This window comes from Carcharodon carcharias, chromosome 16 (genome assembly GCF_017639515.1).
Source record: "Carcharodon carcharias isolate sCarCar2 chromosome 16, sCarCar2.pri, whole genome shotgun sequence".
Classification (NCBI taxonomy): Eukaryota; Metazoa; Chordata; class Chondrichthyes; order Lamniformes; family Lamnidae; genus Carcharodon; species Carcharodon carcharias.
The window spans coordinates 106,674,363-106,691,741 of record NC_054482.1 but is presented as its reverse complement, the minus strand read 5'-3'; the positions used below and the strand labels follow the sequence as shown (position 1 = coordinate 106,691,741).

The 17,379-nt window shown below is 40.4% G+C and overlaps 1 protein-coding gene across 1 annotated transcript in view; it reads right to left on the bottom strand.

Annotated features, from left to right (window-relative positions):
- Positions 1-8,610: 8,610 nt before the first annotated feature.
- The window catches only part of selenof (selenoprotein F), a 57,382-nt gene continuing 48,613 nt past the window's right edge, over positions 8,611-17,379 (bottom strand). The window contains exon 5 of the mRNA XM_041208693.1: positions 8,611-9,295. Coding sequence (XP_041064627.1) covers positions 9,164-9,295 — 132 coding nt within the window. The 3' untranslated portion in view covers positions 8,611-9,163. The remainder of the gene's footprint in view (positions 9,296-17,379) is intronic.

Below are 17,379 nucleotides of genomic sequence, written 5' to 3'. Positions count from 1 at the left end.
AGTTGTTGAGAAAGCAAGCAACAAGGAATCATCTATAAACTATCAACATTTGAAATTTGGCTCAATCAGATTTACAAGCCCACTGCAGATCATTACCAGTTTACTGCACTGTTTTATAAAAACCCAACTTAAACATTACTGATCAATAAAGACTAGGTCAGCTTTCTGCTTCACTAAGTGGACTTTTAAAGAGAAGCAGGAAGATTTTAAAAAAAGACTGTACAGAGCCTACAAAAGGATTTTTGATTGAATAGGATACAAATTCTATGAGAAGATTAAAAAAAATAGTGCTTGAGATTGTCATAGCAGAGGGCTAAAAGTTTGAGCAATTAAGAACAATTTTCACCTTTCGGTGAATGAGCTTCAAAGACGAAAGGTCAATCATACTGTACATTTTGCTGCAAGTCTATACACATGCACCTGGGATGAAAAAATTCCTTTTGAACTGTAATATTGGAAATAAACAGAAATAGAATCATCACGTGGTTACAGCACGGAGAGAAGCTCCTTATCCTGTTGTGTCTGTGCTGGTCTCTGCAAGATTGATATCTAACATTACTGTTCACGTTGTTTATCCATATTTGAAATAGATTAAAACAGTGAATTAAGGATTGCGGATGTTGCTGGATAAAATTATAATACTGATTCATTTTTAAGAACGTAAGAATGTATGAATTAGGAGCAGGAGTAGGCCACATGGACCCTTGAGTCTGCTCCACCATTCAATAGGATCATGGCTAATCTGATCTTGGCCTCAACTCCACTTTTCTGCCTGGTCCTCATAACTCCTGACTCTCCTATATTTCAAAACTATAATCTTATTTAACAATTTCAGTCTAAGACTACGAAGAGTTGGTACAGTTGGTATAGTTCCTCCTTCTTCAGGTACTATGCCCTAAGAGTGCATTGACCACCATGGACTTCCATAGGATTGGTCCATGATTAGGCTTGGCAAAGTACTGCAGTGGTTCGCTATTGCCTTCTGCAGTATAGCTGACCAGGAAACTCTTACCACTGCCATCAGACATATTGGAAGGGTTTATGGGCTGATAATCAACCTGTTTTGCCACATTATTAACATACCTCCTATTGCCATCAAATCCTGTAGTGGGACTTGAACCTGGAGCTTATAGTCCAGAGGTAGATTCACTACCACAAGACCTCCCATTGGTATAGTTAGGATAGTAACTCTACATTATTTTTAAAAATGCTGGTCTTTCCACAGTCTCTGTTATCCTCAGGAGTTTTACTGCCAAGTTTCTCTCATCCTTTCTCCTCTGATTTCACAGGTACTCGCTGCCGTCGGTTACTTCCCAATTGCTTATTCATCACATGCCTGCTGATGTGCCATTTGACTGTCGCGGTTGAAGGATTATCACACCAAGCCTGACATATAAACACATGAACACAAACTCACTTTTCAGCAAGTGTCATTACATTGAGATCAAACGCAGGAATCCTGGCTGACTTCTCCTCCCGAGCCTAGGGCTGCTGTCAATCATTGTGTTGTACTACCCTGCATCCATGGCTGAGATTAGTTAATTCAGCGCAGAGTGGGAATGTAATCTTTGATCTTCTGGTCCATGTGGTTCAACTTGCATGTTGCTTCACCAAATGAGTCATCAGGGGAGCAAAGTGGGGGCATTTTTGAAGTGAAAGCCTGAAGCATACCTTTGACTTCTGTAAGGTAAGCCCTGATTAATTCACTTCAAAGTTCTTTATCCCTGTTTAGAATAAATTAAAGACAGACTGATTACTTGTTAAATTTGCTGTCAATTGTTTCACTGCAGTAGTATGCATGTATATAATTTCTAATGTAAAAAATGTCAGCCACAGATGCTAATTTTGATCAAACAATGCAATCAAGTAACAATAAATACAAACATATGTGTTTTGAAAAGCAGCTGCGTTGTGGTTTGAAAGAGACAAGACATTGAGTTGAATAAAGGCTGAGACAGGGTTGAATACGTTTCAGGCATTCCATTCCAGCACAAAACGATTGCACACTCATCGGAGAGGGAGAAACTCATTGAGCTATTTTCCTCGTTGTCAATCACTTTTCTCATTTTTCTCTATCTTTGGATTTGTTCTTCAATCCAACACCCTTATGAGGAATTATTTGGTGCTGGTGTGATTATAGGTCATATTTTACCACGTTAGTATGAAAGAAATATTTTCATTTTACATAATAATGAAGCAAAAAAGATGCTTATGTATGAACCAAAAATTTTCAAATCCCTCTATGGTTTTGTCCCTCCCTGCTTCTACTCTATCAACATTCTTTGTGATTTTGAACACCTCTATTAAATATACCTTTACCCTTTGCTTTATGGAGGACAACCCAGTTTCTCTAATATCTCCTCCTAACTGAACTCCCTCAGCCTTGGTATTGTTCCAGTGACTCTCCTCTGCACCCTCTCTAAGGCTTTACTATCCTTCCTAAAGTGTGATGCCCAGAATTGGACACAGTACTCCAGCTGATGCCTAATAATTGATTTATAAATGTTCAGCATAATTAATGACAAAAATTGGATGAGATTCATCCAAACTTACTCAAAAGCCTTTTTGAATCTTTGCTGATGCAATTTTATTCATCAGTTCTATGTACTATATAGAGGAATTGAGGAAAGGCAAAACAATAACTAGGTGAAATAGATTGCTATAATCACCAAGAACCCTACTATAACTGGACAAAGCAGCCCGCTTGATTGGCACCACATCCACAAGCATTCATTCCCTCCACCACCGATGCACAGTAGCAGCAGTATACCATCTACAAGGTGCACTGCAGGAATTCACCAAGGCTCCTTTGACAGCACCTTCCAAACCCATGACCAACACCATCTAGAAGGACAAGGACAGCAGATAGATGGGAACACCACCACCTGCAAGTTCCCCTCCAAGTCACTCACCATCCTGGCTTGGAAATATATCACCGTTCCTTCACTGCCGCTGGGTCAAAATCCTGGAACTCCCTTCTTAACAGAACTGTGGGTGCACATACACTACGTAGATGCAGCGGTTCAAGGAGGCAGCTCACCAGCTCACCACCGCCTTCTCAAGGGCAATTAGGGAGGGCAATAAATGCTGGCCCAGCCAGCGAAGTCCACAAAAAAATTCAATTATAAATTAGCCAATGTGACAAAAGGGAAGGTTTGTCAAAAGAAGCAGTTTCATGATATGCATAGGCTTGTATCCAAGCTTGGTCAGTATGGCACAACATTAACTTTTGGACCAATTGGTCAAAATTTTAGAAGCTAAAAAACTTAACAAGTCCCTAGGTAGCTCAGTAGATGGATCTGCTAAGTATATGAGCCACATGGTGCAGAAGGTGCCAGTTCTAGCCTTGTTCCATACCGAGTTAAGTGTGCACAGCCTGGGCAGCACAAATACAAAAGCAAAGTATTGCAAACCTGAAATAAAAACAGAAATTCTGGAGATACTCAGCAGGTCAGGCAGCATGTGGAGAGAGAAACAGAGTCGATGACCCTTCATCCTTTGAGAAAAGAAAATGTAAAAGGTTTTAAACACATAAGAGGAAGGTGGTGGGAGTGGGGTGCATGGAAATAAGTAAAGAAACAAAAGATATGCCAAGATGAGGTGTGAATGGCAGGATAGTCATCTTTTAAAGAAATTATTTAAGGGGACAAATTAAAGAATTAATTGTCCCATTACCGCTTTCTCTGGCCTTCGCACCAAGAAACCTTTTGTCATTTAATCTCTCCTGCCCTCCACTGTATCTCAGACCTTCTATTTTGTTCTCCTTCACCAGCTCAAAAACTGTACATTGCTATTTTTTCTCAGGTCAGATGAAGGGTCATAGACTTCAAATCCTAACTATTTCTCTCCACAGATGCTGCCTGACCTGCTGAGGATTTTCAGCATTTTCTGTTATTATTTCAGCCTAGGCAGTGGTGGGGACACAATTGATCAAGTGTTTTCAGATTCAGGCACGGAGCGGAAGAAAAATAAACATCCCAAATGGTCAAGGTTCCCACTTCTGATCAGTATACACTGACCCCCTGCTGGAAGTGCATGTGTGAGGGCTCAAGATGAGAACAGAATGTGCCTCAGTCTCATCACTGATGCCTTTACCTGATGATGAGAGCCATCCAGGTGTCACTTGTGGGTCAGTCAGTAGCATCCTTGTCTTTGACTCAGAAGGTTGTGGGTCTGGGTTCCAGGCCAGAGACTTGAGCACAAAATCTAGGCTGACCACTCCAGTGCTGTGGAAGTACCACACTCTCAGAAGTGTTCTCCCTGTGTCCCGGCTAATATTTATCCCTCAACCAACAAAGTGATTTGGTCATTATCACATTGTTGTTTGTGGGACGTTGCTGTGCACAAATTGGCTGCTGTGTTACATCACAACAGTGACTACACTTCAAATAGTACTTCATTGGTTGTAAAGCTCTCTGGGATGATCTGGGGTCATGAAAGACACTATATAAATGCAAGTTTGTTCTTTATTATGGTGATTCAGGTGAGCCTTCAGCAAAATATCAGAGGTGACAGCTACCTTTAGAAAAAAGGCCAGCAAAGAAACAATGCCTTCAGAAGAAATGAGCATGGCAGAAAATTGGCAAGATTTCTTGTGCAAGATTAACAAAGTAAAGCAATTTTATCTATGATGGATTAATCACTGGGTTATTTTTTGCTGTTCACAGCATACACACAATTAAAGTCAGTACTAGTAACTGATGCACCAAACTGCAGAGGATATACATTAAAGTCTAGTATGCTGAAAGCATGAATATACATCTGTAATTTGTTCCTGTTGAAACAAAATGGGAGTTCAATATGGTAATGTCAGCTGAGCATAGATACATATCATTTAGTCAAATAGTGCTCCCCAATAGCTGGCTGGACAAAATGTTAATTTTCAGCTAGCAGTTTTGTTCACAGTAGTTGGATGAGCATCATATGTGATCGACATCCTGTGAATCTTTTTAAAGGCCTGATCAACAGCTGTGTCTAAATGGAAGACTTGAGTCAGCTTTGAGGGGAGACAGGGTCATAATTCTTTTTGATCTATTTATTGGACAATCCAGACCTGCTGGTTATGGGGTTATATTTAGCTGCCTTCACCCAACTCAGCAGTCTATCTGAAGCAGTCTAGAATATAATGCTAATCAGAGGTTCTGTGCTAATGTTTTGTCACGCAAAGAGTGAGCAACTTAATTTTAAGGATGATTTTGTATTGAAGCAACCCCCTTGATTTTAAAAGTTCTTATCTTTGTTTTCAAATCCCTCCATGGCCTCACTCCTCCCTAACTCTGCAATCTTCTCCAGCCCCTGTAACTCTCCGTTATCTACACTAATTCTGTTGGCAAGAAATTACTCAAAGGCACATGAAAAGTCAGGCGATTTCCAAACATTATGGGTTGGCTCTTTCCTCAGTATGGCAAATGTTTAAAAAATAAGTCCATCCAAACTCCAGGTGTTCGAAAATCAAACCAGGGGCTGGGGAGGGGAAGAACAAGGAGGAGGAGAAAAAAAATAGGGGGCAAGTTGATCGAGATAGCCACTACTAACGATTTCTTCCTGTAATAGGGCCTTCTTGTGGCCATTTGTGTATGTACGTATCCATATAAACCAAAATTGGATGAAACAAATTTCAGTTGGGTACTTAACTCCATGTTAATGCACCAGTCTCTTTTTGGCCTGTAAAGATATCAGAATCTGGTGACGAGGATGAGACTGTATAAATTAGGGGAAAAACCTTGGTCAGGCATTAACTGTTGTAACATCTACAAAAATCCAGGGACAGAATTTTTGGGTCGGCGAGCGGGGGCGTCATTTAGATCATCAGTTCTGTCAATGGCCTATTAAGGCCATTAAGTAAAGTTGTTAAGAATGCTGCCTGTCCAAGCATAAGGTTGGCGGGGGGCAGGTGAAGAGCCCAGGCGGCCTTCGCATTTTTCATGGAACCTCATCCAAGGGTGGGATGAGGTCTCATGAAGGGTTTATTAATTAAATAAAAATTTTTGAAAACATTAATGGACATCTCCCAGCTCATGTGACAGTTTCACACGAGAGGACATGTCCTTAAAATTTTTTTCCCCCCTTTATTAAATTTTTCAGAACTTAAACTAATCCCCCGAGGCACTCAGATTTCTGTGCTCTTTCACGCACGTGCCTATGCGCAGGCCCCGACTCAGGAAATCTACCCCCACCCGCATAGGGAGCGCACAATGCTTCTGGGTGTGCGTCATGCTGGGTGGGCCTTAATTGGCCCGCCCACGTAAAATGGCGGCGCAGCCCCGATTGGGGGTGCCGATCGGGGTCGCGCCTGCTCCCGCAGAACCCCCCCAAATGGGGGGGGGGGGGGGATTCTGCTCCAGGGCTACAAAATATTCAACAGATTGCATAGCTTATCGCTTTGCGTTTCACATTCTTCAGTAAATGACCTATGAACCATTTGGAGGAAAGAAATGCAGCTTTAAGGCATTCACTTTGGGAGCAGAAAATACCTCAACAAGTTAATATTTTTAAAGTGCATAGACAACAGGGAATCTGGAACCAAACCTGAACAGCGGTTAGTTTCCCATTTTACTTATTTGCTGGGAGGTTTCCTGGAAGGAACTTTGACTTCCAAGACAGATCAGCCAGAATCCAATAAGTGCAGGCTGCAAATTTTCCCACTTCAGCTCCAAGGCTTCCTTTGATTGACCTGAAGCAGCCTCTCGAGGCACAGACAAGCTCCTTTGTAGCCAGTTTGATTCATTGGAAATCCCATGGGGAAGAGGTTATAACTGTACAAACTGCTGCTACATTCTGTGCTTCGGTGGCCGGGTACTCTGGTAAAAGCCACTGCTCACAGAATTCCTCTCTGCTTGCTCTTTCCTGATGGTGGAAGCCTCATGGTATAAAGCAGGATGAGCGATGGAGGTAGAGGTGTGCACCATATAGTGGATGGACTATCCTCCTCCTCCCCACTGCCGTGTCTGCCCTCCACTCCCCAGTGGAGGAGGGGCGGGGGGGGGGGGGGGGGGGGGGGGGGGGGGGGTCGGGCGGGTGGGGTGGTCACGCTTGTCAGAGACAGAAACAATTGTCTCCCTGTGGCACTGGGTTAGTGGCCAGGGCTGGGACTGGTGGTTGCTGCAGGGTGGGAGGTGGACTGGCACTGGTGCTACTACTGTCTGCCCCAAGTCAGCTCTATCTCCTCCTCCCACTGCTACTGTATGCAGAGCACCTTTTGTGCTACCATGATGCACTGGCACACAGCAATCAGGTAGAACTTGGGGGACTGGCAGCACCATCTGCTACATGCCCCTTCAGCTGGACATCAAAACCATGGTTTCTGCAGCAAGAGCTGTATGGATCTGACCGCTGCTCCAGCACCTCTCTCTCCTTTAGTGCACTCAGGCATCCTTCAAGAAAGAAGTCTGAAGTTGATCAAAAGGTTATGGTGAAAACACCAAAAGTGGTTATGAAGAAGGTTCCTTGCACATATTTGGTCAAGATGTTGTTTGGCAGTGGAAAGGTTAGGTTTGTACATATAGATCATGTTTTACCTTCAGAGGTTCATGGAGGAGGAGGAAGTTTCGAAGAATCGAATGAGTCTGATGACTTGGATCGTAGGGATAAGAGTAGAGTAACAAGAGTTACTCCAACACAAGTTGTGCCTGAAACCAGTTCAGATCAGAGTCAGGTATGTCGGATGAAATGGAAATTTCAATCGAAGGTCAAGGGCAAAACATCTCCTCAGACTCAGGCCATGATGCGTCAAGGTCCTTCTTGAAGTTCTGAAAGTTTGGGTTAAGAAAGGAGGTATCGTCTTAAGAATAGGAAACCAGTGGTTAAGTTTGATTTGTAAATAAATGAAAAACAAGTTGAATAGAATTTGAACATTGTGTAACTTTTTCATTAAGGAGGGAGGCATGTAATAACACCCTCTCATGCCCATTTGCACATACACCAAAACCAGATTAAACTAGTTTCAGTTGGGTACTTGAACTCTATGTACATGCACCAATCTCTTTTTGTCTTGCAAAGATATCATGCTTCCCAAATATATGATTGATTTATGGTGGAAAGAAAAATTGCAATGAGGAAGAACAAATGCAGAACTCAAAGAGTAGCTAAACCGGTTATAAGAAAGGGGAGGCCATGGATGAAATGATACAATTGTCACAGTTTCTAAAGTACACAGTACAGACAAGCAGTTGAATCTTGCTGCTTCCACGTACTATATCAGCCTTGGGCATTTTAAGGACTGTCAATATGAACAATTCCTTTTAGGTGAAGATCTTATTACTGTTGAATTTCAAGTCTTGCCACCTCCAAACACTGATCAGGTATCACTGACACCTTTTAATCGAGCTGCTTTATAAACCCTGAAAAGAACATATTCTTAATGTTTAATATCAGGACTTTAAGAATTTTTTTTTTAAACAATATTGCAAGCCACATGAATTTTGGTCATCTAGGTAAATGGAGCATAATACGTAGAAACACTGGCACCTCATGCTGGATTTACAAGAGTAGCTTTGTCGATATTTCCTCAGTTAAATCTCTTGAGTGACATTGTAGTGTACAGAAGAAAAAATAGCATTGTGAGAGCACACTTGATAGGCCACTTCCATTAACAAATTTAAAATACAATGCTTCAGAAATAACTTTTATTATTCCAAATTTAAGAATGTCATCTTTCTAACCCACTTGTACCACAGCAGAGCTGAAACACCAGTAAGTGCACAAGACATCAGGCTATACATACCATAAAAAGGTTTCCTGTTCAGCCTTCACAAAAGAGCAATTACTTAATGCATCATATCCACTGCAGTAAATAGGAGGTACCATCTATTAAGTACAAACAACAAAAGCCATCTACATTCAACAGAAAATTTCAGAATGGACTGAAGGAAGTGAAATTATGCAGAACAAGTAATTTGTTTCAAAGAAAAACAATATTTTCAATCATAAAATGGTGATGTGTGACTAAACAGACTAGCCAATTGCAGATAATTCTACTGACAGTTATGATAATAAACCTATTTTGAATATTAACTGTTCAGTTCCTCTCAAAACATAACATGATCTATGTTGACCAATTTATGTCATCACATTCACTGGTATGACATGGGAGTTTTCCAGATATTAGCAGAGTCGTGTATACAAATATAATTGACAAAATAAAAGAACGGTTCTACTATGCAATTTATAAACGTTCCAACTTTTCACTGAGAAATTCTTCCACACTATCAGTGTTCCATTTGAGAATGCTCAGCTCTTCTGCAATGTTCCCTTTGTCATCCAACAGCTTTAGCACAGGATCAGAGCCACGCACATACTGGAGGCAAAAAAGAACAGAATTTATAATGTTACATTATGTATTATAGATAACAGCTATAAACATGTCTACACAAAAGGCCATTTTTTTTCTATTGTTCAAAATTAATTGAAGTTAGATAAAAGGCCTCCGCACAAACATATTGATTTTTCTACTGCTGCTTCTATATAAGATATAGATAAATGGTTTACAAATATTTTCTCCCACACCATTTCCTATAATTAGAAGAAGGTATTTTACAAAAATGATATTGGTTTCTAAATTTGCTGATTGCTGAAATGAGAAGCCAGCATCTTAATGAAGCAATTCTACATCTACACTGCTCTTCAACATCCATTGCTCCATGTCAGCTCTGGACAAGTGCTTTTTTACTGCAATAATTAGCATTATCTTGCTGTGCCAATTCCTTCAATTCACAATCAAGGCAATTTATGTGTTTTCTCTTCCTCCCTTGCCAAACTGGTAGCAGATATTACAAAAGTCGCAATTACCGAAAAAAAATTTTATACAGGGGGAAAAAAAAAAAATTCTAAATCAAATGCCACACCATTTCTGAGTAAATACCAACAGGATGCTCTATGTGTATCAAGTGACTTTTAAAAAGAAAATCAAGTAGACATTTTACCTGAGAAAAAATGAGGATTTAGGAGCACTGAAATTACATGATAATCTCTATAACTAAACATGCATCTGTGAAGCAGCCTGTTTATGGTTGCTCAAGAACAACCTGTCCTAATTTCATTTACACAAGGCGGAGGTGCTTTGGCCATTTTTAAAATGAAAGTGGCTACACACTTAAAGTCAAATAACTTGGGGAGTTAGGAAACCCAAATACTCTGTACAAAATAAGGAGCAGGAACATGGTAATTCCACCTCTATAATCTCAATAGCACAGGGCGGAATGAACTTAAAAAGTATGAGAGAGCAGCCAATTAACTCTGACCTTAAACAAAATGTGTGCAAAAGGCTGCTAAATTTATATCAATGTTACCAAGTTTCAGAAAACCTTAATGCTGTACTAAGTTTGAAATAAGAGTAGAAAGATTCCAAACAGCTCAAAATAAAAATCCAGAACAACAATAGGAGAGTCACCGTGGATAAAACCTCATTAATTTTCCACCTCTGAACCTCTCACTATTTTGAAAATCACATTGTCAAAGTTATAAAACTGGTTTAGGGCCCACTGTTCAACTGGTCAGGGAGATAATCAAATTCCCACATTTTTAAAATAAACTTCCCTTAACAAAATTACATATATATACCAAACATTTTAATGCCATAAACACATTACATTGTCTTCAATACACAACACGCATAACAAAAAAATTGAAAATTTGAGAGTCATTGAGTTTGTGGAGGTCCTAGTTGGTTTATACCAATGCAGATTGTGTATTTTGGTCAGGGACAAAGGCACTAAAGGAGGGTAATGGGTCGTCCCAGGGATTTCCATGTTAGGGTTGAGGTGCCAAATCCTTTCATCTCTTGAGAATGTGATGCGTCAAGGTACTTTTACATTGGCAGTACTTTCGATCTTAAAACTAGTCACTGTGCATCAGTTTCCTGCCATTATGCTTTCTGTTGCAGGCTTTTACATAGCAGAAGATTTTCGTTTTCCAAAAAAATGCATCCATTCGGTCTACAGGAGAGTGGAGGTACCGCAATCGGGAGTCTCGGAGCAAATACCGAGTGATAAAACACATCCTGTATGCCTGTATCGTAACAGAGCACACTAATGTGATGAACTAGTTCAATGACTTTAGATGATGATGGTGGGAAGTTAGAATCCTGGCACGAGACCCAGAATCTAAATTTAGTCGTCACCTTTACAGCCTAAAATGAGAGCCTGTAAGTCTTACTTAGGATTCCATTTTATACCACAGTTTTAACAAGTATTTTCTAAACATATAAATAGTTAAAATGGTAATTAAAGGGAGGGTGGGATTAATTAGGGTCTAAAAAAAGATCTTTTTTGTGCAGCCAAAGGGCATGGTTGATGTACACTGTCTTCACCAGAGAAAAGAATTCTGTTCATCTATCAGTATAGGATGAGGTAGTAGCAATATTGGATAAGATAAACTTAAAAGATTGACAGTATTCTAGTAGTAACGCCACATTGTCCAGGTGAGGAAAGCATGGATGGAAATTGCAAATGTTTTAGCTACACTCTTCAAATCCTTCTTAGGTATGGGTAAGTGCCAGAGGACTGGAGGATTACAAATGTTACACGCTTCTTCAAAAAAAAAGGGGGAAGAGAGATAACCCTACACCATTTGCAACTCTGCAGATACTGAAACAGTCCATGCCCAAATGCAACAAGACCTAGACAATGTCCAGGCTCGGGCTGACAAGTTGCAAGTCATATTTGTGCCACACAAGTGCCAGGCAATGATCATCTCCAACAAGCGAGAACCTAACCATCGCCCCTTGGCATTCAATGGCATTACCATTGCAGAATAGCCCACTACCAACGTCCTTGGTGTTACCATTAACCAGAAATTGAACTGGACTAGCCATGTAAATACTGTGACTATTACAGCAGGTCAGAGGCTAGGAATCCCAACAGTGAGTAACTGACCTCCTGACCCCCCCAAAGCCTGTCCACCATCTACAAGGCACAGGTCAGGAGTGTGATAGAATACTCGACATTTACTTGGATAAGTGCAACTCCAACAGCACTCATGAAACTCAATACCATCCAGGGCAAAGCAACTCATTTAATCCACCACCTTAAACATTAAGTTCCTCCACCACCGATGCACAGCGCAGCAGTGTGTATCACCTACATGATACACTGCAGGAACTCACCAAGACTCCTCAGACAGCACCTTCCAAATTCATGACCGCCACCATCTAGAAGGACGAGGGCAGCAGATACATGGGAACACCACCACCTGGAATTTCCCTCCAAACCGATCACCACCCTGACTTGGAAATATACTACCATTCCTTCATTGTCATTGGGTCAAATTCCTGGAACTCCCACCCTAACAGCACTGTAGGGTTTACCTACACCACATGGACTGCAGCGGTTCGAGAAGGCATCTCCCCACCACCTTCTCAAGGGCAATTAGGGATGGGCAACAAATGCTGGCTTAACCAGTGACACCCATGCCCCATGAACGCATATAACAAAAATATACAGGCCAGCCAGCCTAACATCAGTGTGGAGAAACCTCGAGACATAATAATCCAGGACAAAAAACAGTCAGCATCTGGAAAAAAATAAAAATAGAACATTCTGGAAAAATTCAGCCCACCTGGCAGCAGTGGAGAGAGAAACAGAGTTAATGTTTTGAGTCCAATATGACTTTTCTTCGGAACTGAAGAGAGGTAGGGATGTGATGAGTTTTATGCTGTTGAAAAAGTGGGAGGTGGAGCAAAAGAGAAGGTTAGGGATAGGTTGTGGGGGGGGGGGGGGGGGGGGGTAATTAAATGACAAAAATGTCATGGGACAAAAGCAAAGGGAGTGGTAATGATAGTATTTAAGACACCAAGCATTAGTGTTAATAGCAGAATGAAGGTCAGCGCAGTCTTAAGTCAAAAACATGAGAACAAGATACAGACTGGCAATTTCGAGGTGGGGGTGCCGGGCCATCAAAATAGAGGAAAGAGTTCATGGTTTGAAATTGTTGAATTCAATGTTCAGTCCAGAAGGCTGTAAAAGCACCTAATCAGAAGATGAGGTGCTGTTCCTTCAGCTTGCATTGGGCTTCACTGGAACATTGTAGCAGGCCGAGGACCAAGATGTGAACATGAGAGCAAGATGGTAAATTAAAATGGCAAGCGACCAGGTGGTCAGATTCATGCTTGCGGACTGAGCGAAAGTATTCTACAAAGCTGTCATCCATTCTGCGTTTGGTCTTCCCAGTTTAGGAGACCACCTTGTGAGCAATGAATACAGTAGACTAAATTGAAAGTAGTTCAAGTAAATTGCTGCTTCACTTGGAATTTATTCCTCTGGCACTTGGAAAATATGTGCTAATAAACGAAAGTCAGTTTGGATTTGCTGAAGGCAGTGTGTGTTTAATTTGATTGAGTTCTTTGATAAAGTAACGGAGAGGGTTGATGTTAGAAGTATGATTAATTCACTTATCTTTGTTTCTTTACTAGCCTTACCACCCCCTTTGGTCTTACACCATGAAACCTTTATCTCTCCTTCCTTCCACCAAATCACAGGCCTTACCTTTTGTTCCTCTTCTCACCGTTCCCCCTTTCACTTGCTCAGTCAGAAAAGTCACAGTGCTGAAACATTAACTCTGTGTTTCTCTCCTCACAAATGCTTTTTGACCTGAGTATTTCTAGACTTTTCTATTTTTAATTTCAGATTTCCATCATCCACAGTAATTTGCTTTTGTAATACCAAGTCTTGTTCTGTTCACTACTGCACAAATGCTGTAATTATATCAAATAAAAGCCACCATTGTTACTAATATGGTATCAGTTTCGAACAATTGGAAAGATGCCAAAAGGGCTACAAAGGGAACCAGATGACTCAGATTTAAGGTGATTTGGCAAAAGAACCAGAGGCAATATACGAAAAAAAATAAGCTGAGAGTTGTGATCTGGAATACACTGCCTGAAAAAGTGGTTCAATAGTAATTTTCACAAAGGAATTGGATAATTACTCGAAGGTAAAAACTTTACATAAGTTTGGGGAAAGAGCAGGGGAGTGGGATTAATTTGATAGTTCTTTCAAAGAGCAGACAGGCATGATGGGCTGAATGGCCTACTTCGGTTAGAATGATGGAATGATACCAATGAGAATAAGGCCATTCAACTACTTGTGCATGTGAGAACTATCCAATTAGTCCCACCTCATGCTCTTTCCCCTGGCCTTGCAATCTTTTTTTCTCTTTTCAATGTCACCAATTTCTGTGCAGCTAACAGCACTGCTGTAATGTGAAGATAACACACAATTGATTATTACATTTTTTTTTCGCTGGTGCAAAGATTTACAATAGAAATGCTACAATGGCAGGGGAAGTTTAAGTGTGTGCTGTCGATATACAATATCATGCTTAATTATCTATTAGATTTTAATTTTCCCCAAATTATGCTGAATGCACTTCAATATCTGAGATCGTAATGAGGGTCAACGACACCAGGTATATGCTTTGTGCAATCAACTAGCCTGCCACTTCCACCAGCAATTCCATGGGGTTTCATTTTGGATTTTGGTGGCATCTGGGTGGAAAGAGCAAATATGCTCATCTGCCTACTGGAGTAGACCTCATGGCATGAGGGTCCAGCAATTTTACTAAGATGTTGGGTGTTCTTGTAATTTTATGCCTTTTGATGAAAACAAAACAATTACTTTGCATTGGCACAAAAATTAAACAAATGCAATTTATGTAATTTAAATATTTTGCTCAAAATGTAAAAAGTTTACAAAGCGTGTAACCAAGATAGAGACCTATACATAAAACACCCCATACAATGGTCATTTCTATCTATTTATATACCTGGAGTAGGTACAAGACATGCTTATATTCCAGCGGGACTCAACAACTCAGCAGCCACTCAAGGTCCAATCTGATTCCCAAACAGTAGAGGATTCAGGAGTGAACCCAAAGTGAACAAGCTCTTCCTCCTCCTGATACTGCCAACTATGCTTTATAAAAGTAAAGCTGTACTACAAAGAAGTTTGGCTGTTCCAGTCAGAAGGAGGAGCTTACTTTTCACACGCAGAGTCCATTAATTACTTTTCTTTCTGGCTCAAGAATAATTGCACTAGGTGAACCAGCATATAATGGTGGAGGTCTAGGAGATATTCTTCAGCAAGGAGAAGCAAAGGAAGGTGGTGAACATTTCTTCGATCAGAATTTCCTTGTTTCACAAGTATAAAAATTATATCAGGCATTATTACAGGCTCTAGTTTGGACTGAGATATTTACTTAATTGTGAAAGACACTTTTGACATTACAATGTTCAAGTCAGAAATGTATAATGTTATACATTTGTATAATATTAATGTATAATGTGTATACTATTGTGCTTTTATTGAATGGTTTCTTCAGTGTCAACTGTGGCTAAGTGGTAGTACTATGCCAGAACCATGGGTTCAAGGACAAGTCCAGAGAATGGAGAAGATAATCCAGACTCTCATTCAGTGTAATGCAGAGGGAGGTGCTGACATTCGGGCACGTCATTAACCCAAAGATAAAAACAAAAAACTGCGGACGCTGGAAATCCAAAACAAAAACAGAATTACCTGGAAAAACTCAGCAGGTCTGGCAGCATCGTCTGTGGAAGGGTCATGAGGACTCGAAACGTCAACTCTTTTCTTCTCCGCCAATGCTGCCAGACCTGCTGAGTTTTTCCAGGTAATTCTGTTTTCATTAACCCAAGGCCCTGCCTCCCTCTCAGGCCAGCATAAAAAAATTCCATTGCCCACCGGAACAGGAATGCTGCCCTGATGTTCTAGCCTATACTTATCCCTCAGCCAACACATCATTAATACAGATCATCTGGTCACTTCCATCTGTGCATATATTGGGGGTTGTGTTTCCCCATGTAACAATAGTGTGAAATACTTTTTCCAAGTGAAAAGCACTTTGGAACTTCCCAAGTTGCATACGGTGTTTTATAAATGCAAGTTTGTTCTTTCACTGGTCAAATTACAACGGAGACAGTTGAAATATGCAGCAAAATATCCAATTGCATATAAAAACTTAGGTCTCACAGGCATAAATCCAAATCTAGAATGTTACTTCAGATGAGAATTTTAGATGTTTCATTAATTTTGGAACAGGGACAAGTTTAAGTGAAGCTTTGTAATCCAATTCAAAGCAGCTGTGTCATTTGGATCGACTTCAGCAACTCAATCTCCCTGCATGCTTCTATAAAATGACTGAATTAACTTAGCTGGTTATGGAAAAAGTTTATGTGACTGATAGGAATAGCGTTCTTAGTTGATAATAGGAACATACTGGAAAGCCAATGTATAATATATGAGACAATGAATGGGTTTATCACTTACCTTAGATATGCCAATTCAGATTATTTGGCACATAAAGTTTCAACTTAATTAGCTCACAGAAATTCAACTTTGCTGAATTGTAAGCAAATCATGAATAGTTCATCAAGAAGTCCTGCAACATGCCGACATACTTCTTATTCGATTAAGTATGAAGCAGACCCTATGCAAATTGTCATGATATCGGTATCCACCCAAAACGCTACATAACAAAAGCTTTTCTGACTCCTCAAAGCATGCAAGAAGTTGGTGCTTACCACCCTAGCTTCTCATGAAATGCACGGATAAAGAACAGATACAGAAAACAGTTTTGTTGAGAGAAATGGTGGCAAAAAGAACATCTGGTACCAGAACATACAAGATCTGTACTTTGATCTGTAAACAGAGACCACCTTCAAAAGTAATCACCACGATCTGGGAATATATGCTTATGGCAACAATCAATCCAGGAAGCAATGTAGAGGGGAGATTGAGACTCAGTGGACAGCTCTACACCAAACTAAAATAAAACACATGGGCAGCAAGATGCACACTTGTTTTCTAGCTGGTTTTGGATCGAAATCCCCTCCAACTGGGAAACTTATGGAACATAATTTCAAGCCCACAGACATGTTTTGACCTCATGATTGGAACTATAAAAATTTCGAAAAGATAAGCTGCAGTCAGCAATACAGGGCTGGGCAACAAGGAGTTAATTCGGACATCTAGTGAAAACACAGTGACTCGTCAAAAGGGTTTGGGCATTGACTAACGCGATCAAGAAGTCTGATTACCCAATACAAATGGTACAAAAGGACATATCATCAATACAATACACTCATGGAATTATTCAACCACCACAGACATTAGTACTGGAATAGAGTCACTCAAAACCTCATTAACTTTGGAGCCAGTGTGCTGTTACTGTGCCACCTCAAACAGCAGGAGAATTGCTTATACAATGAGAACTGATAATATTCGTCTGGATACAACTTCCATGGAAAAGCCTGTACTATTCCAACCAGCAGGAGCTGATGACATTTGTCTGGACTTTGCGTGGAATTAACTAAATGGACATTGAAACAATTTGACACATCTGAGTTAAATTATTTCAAAAGAAGAGCAGATC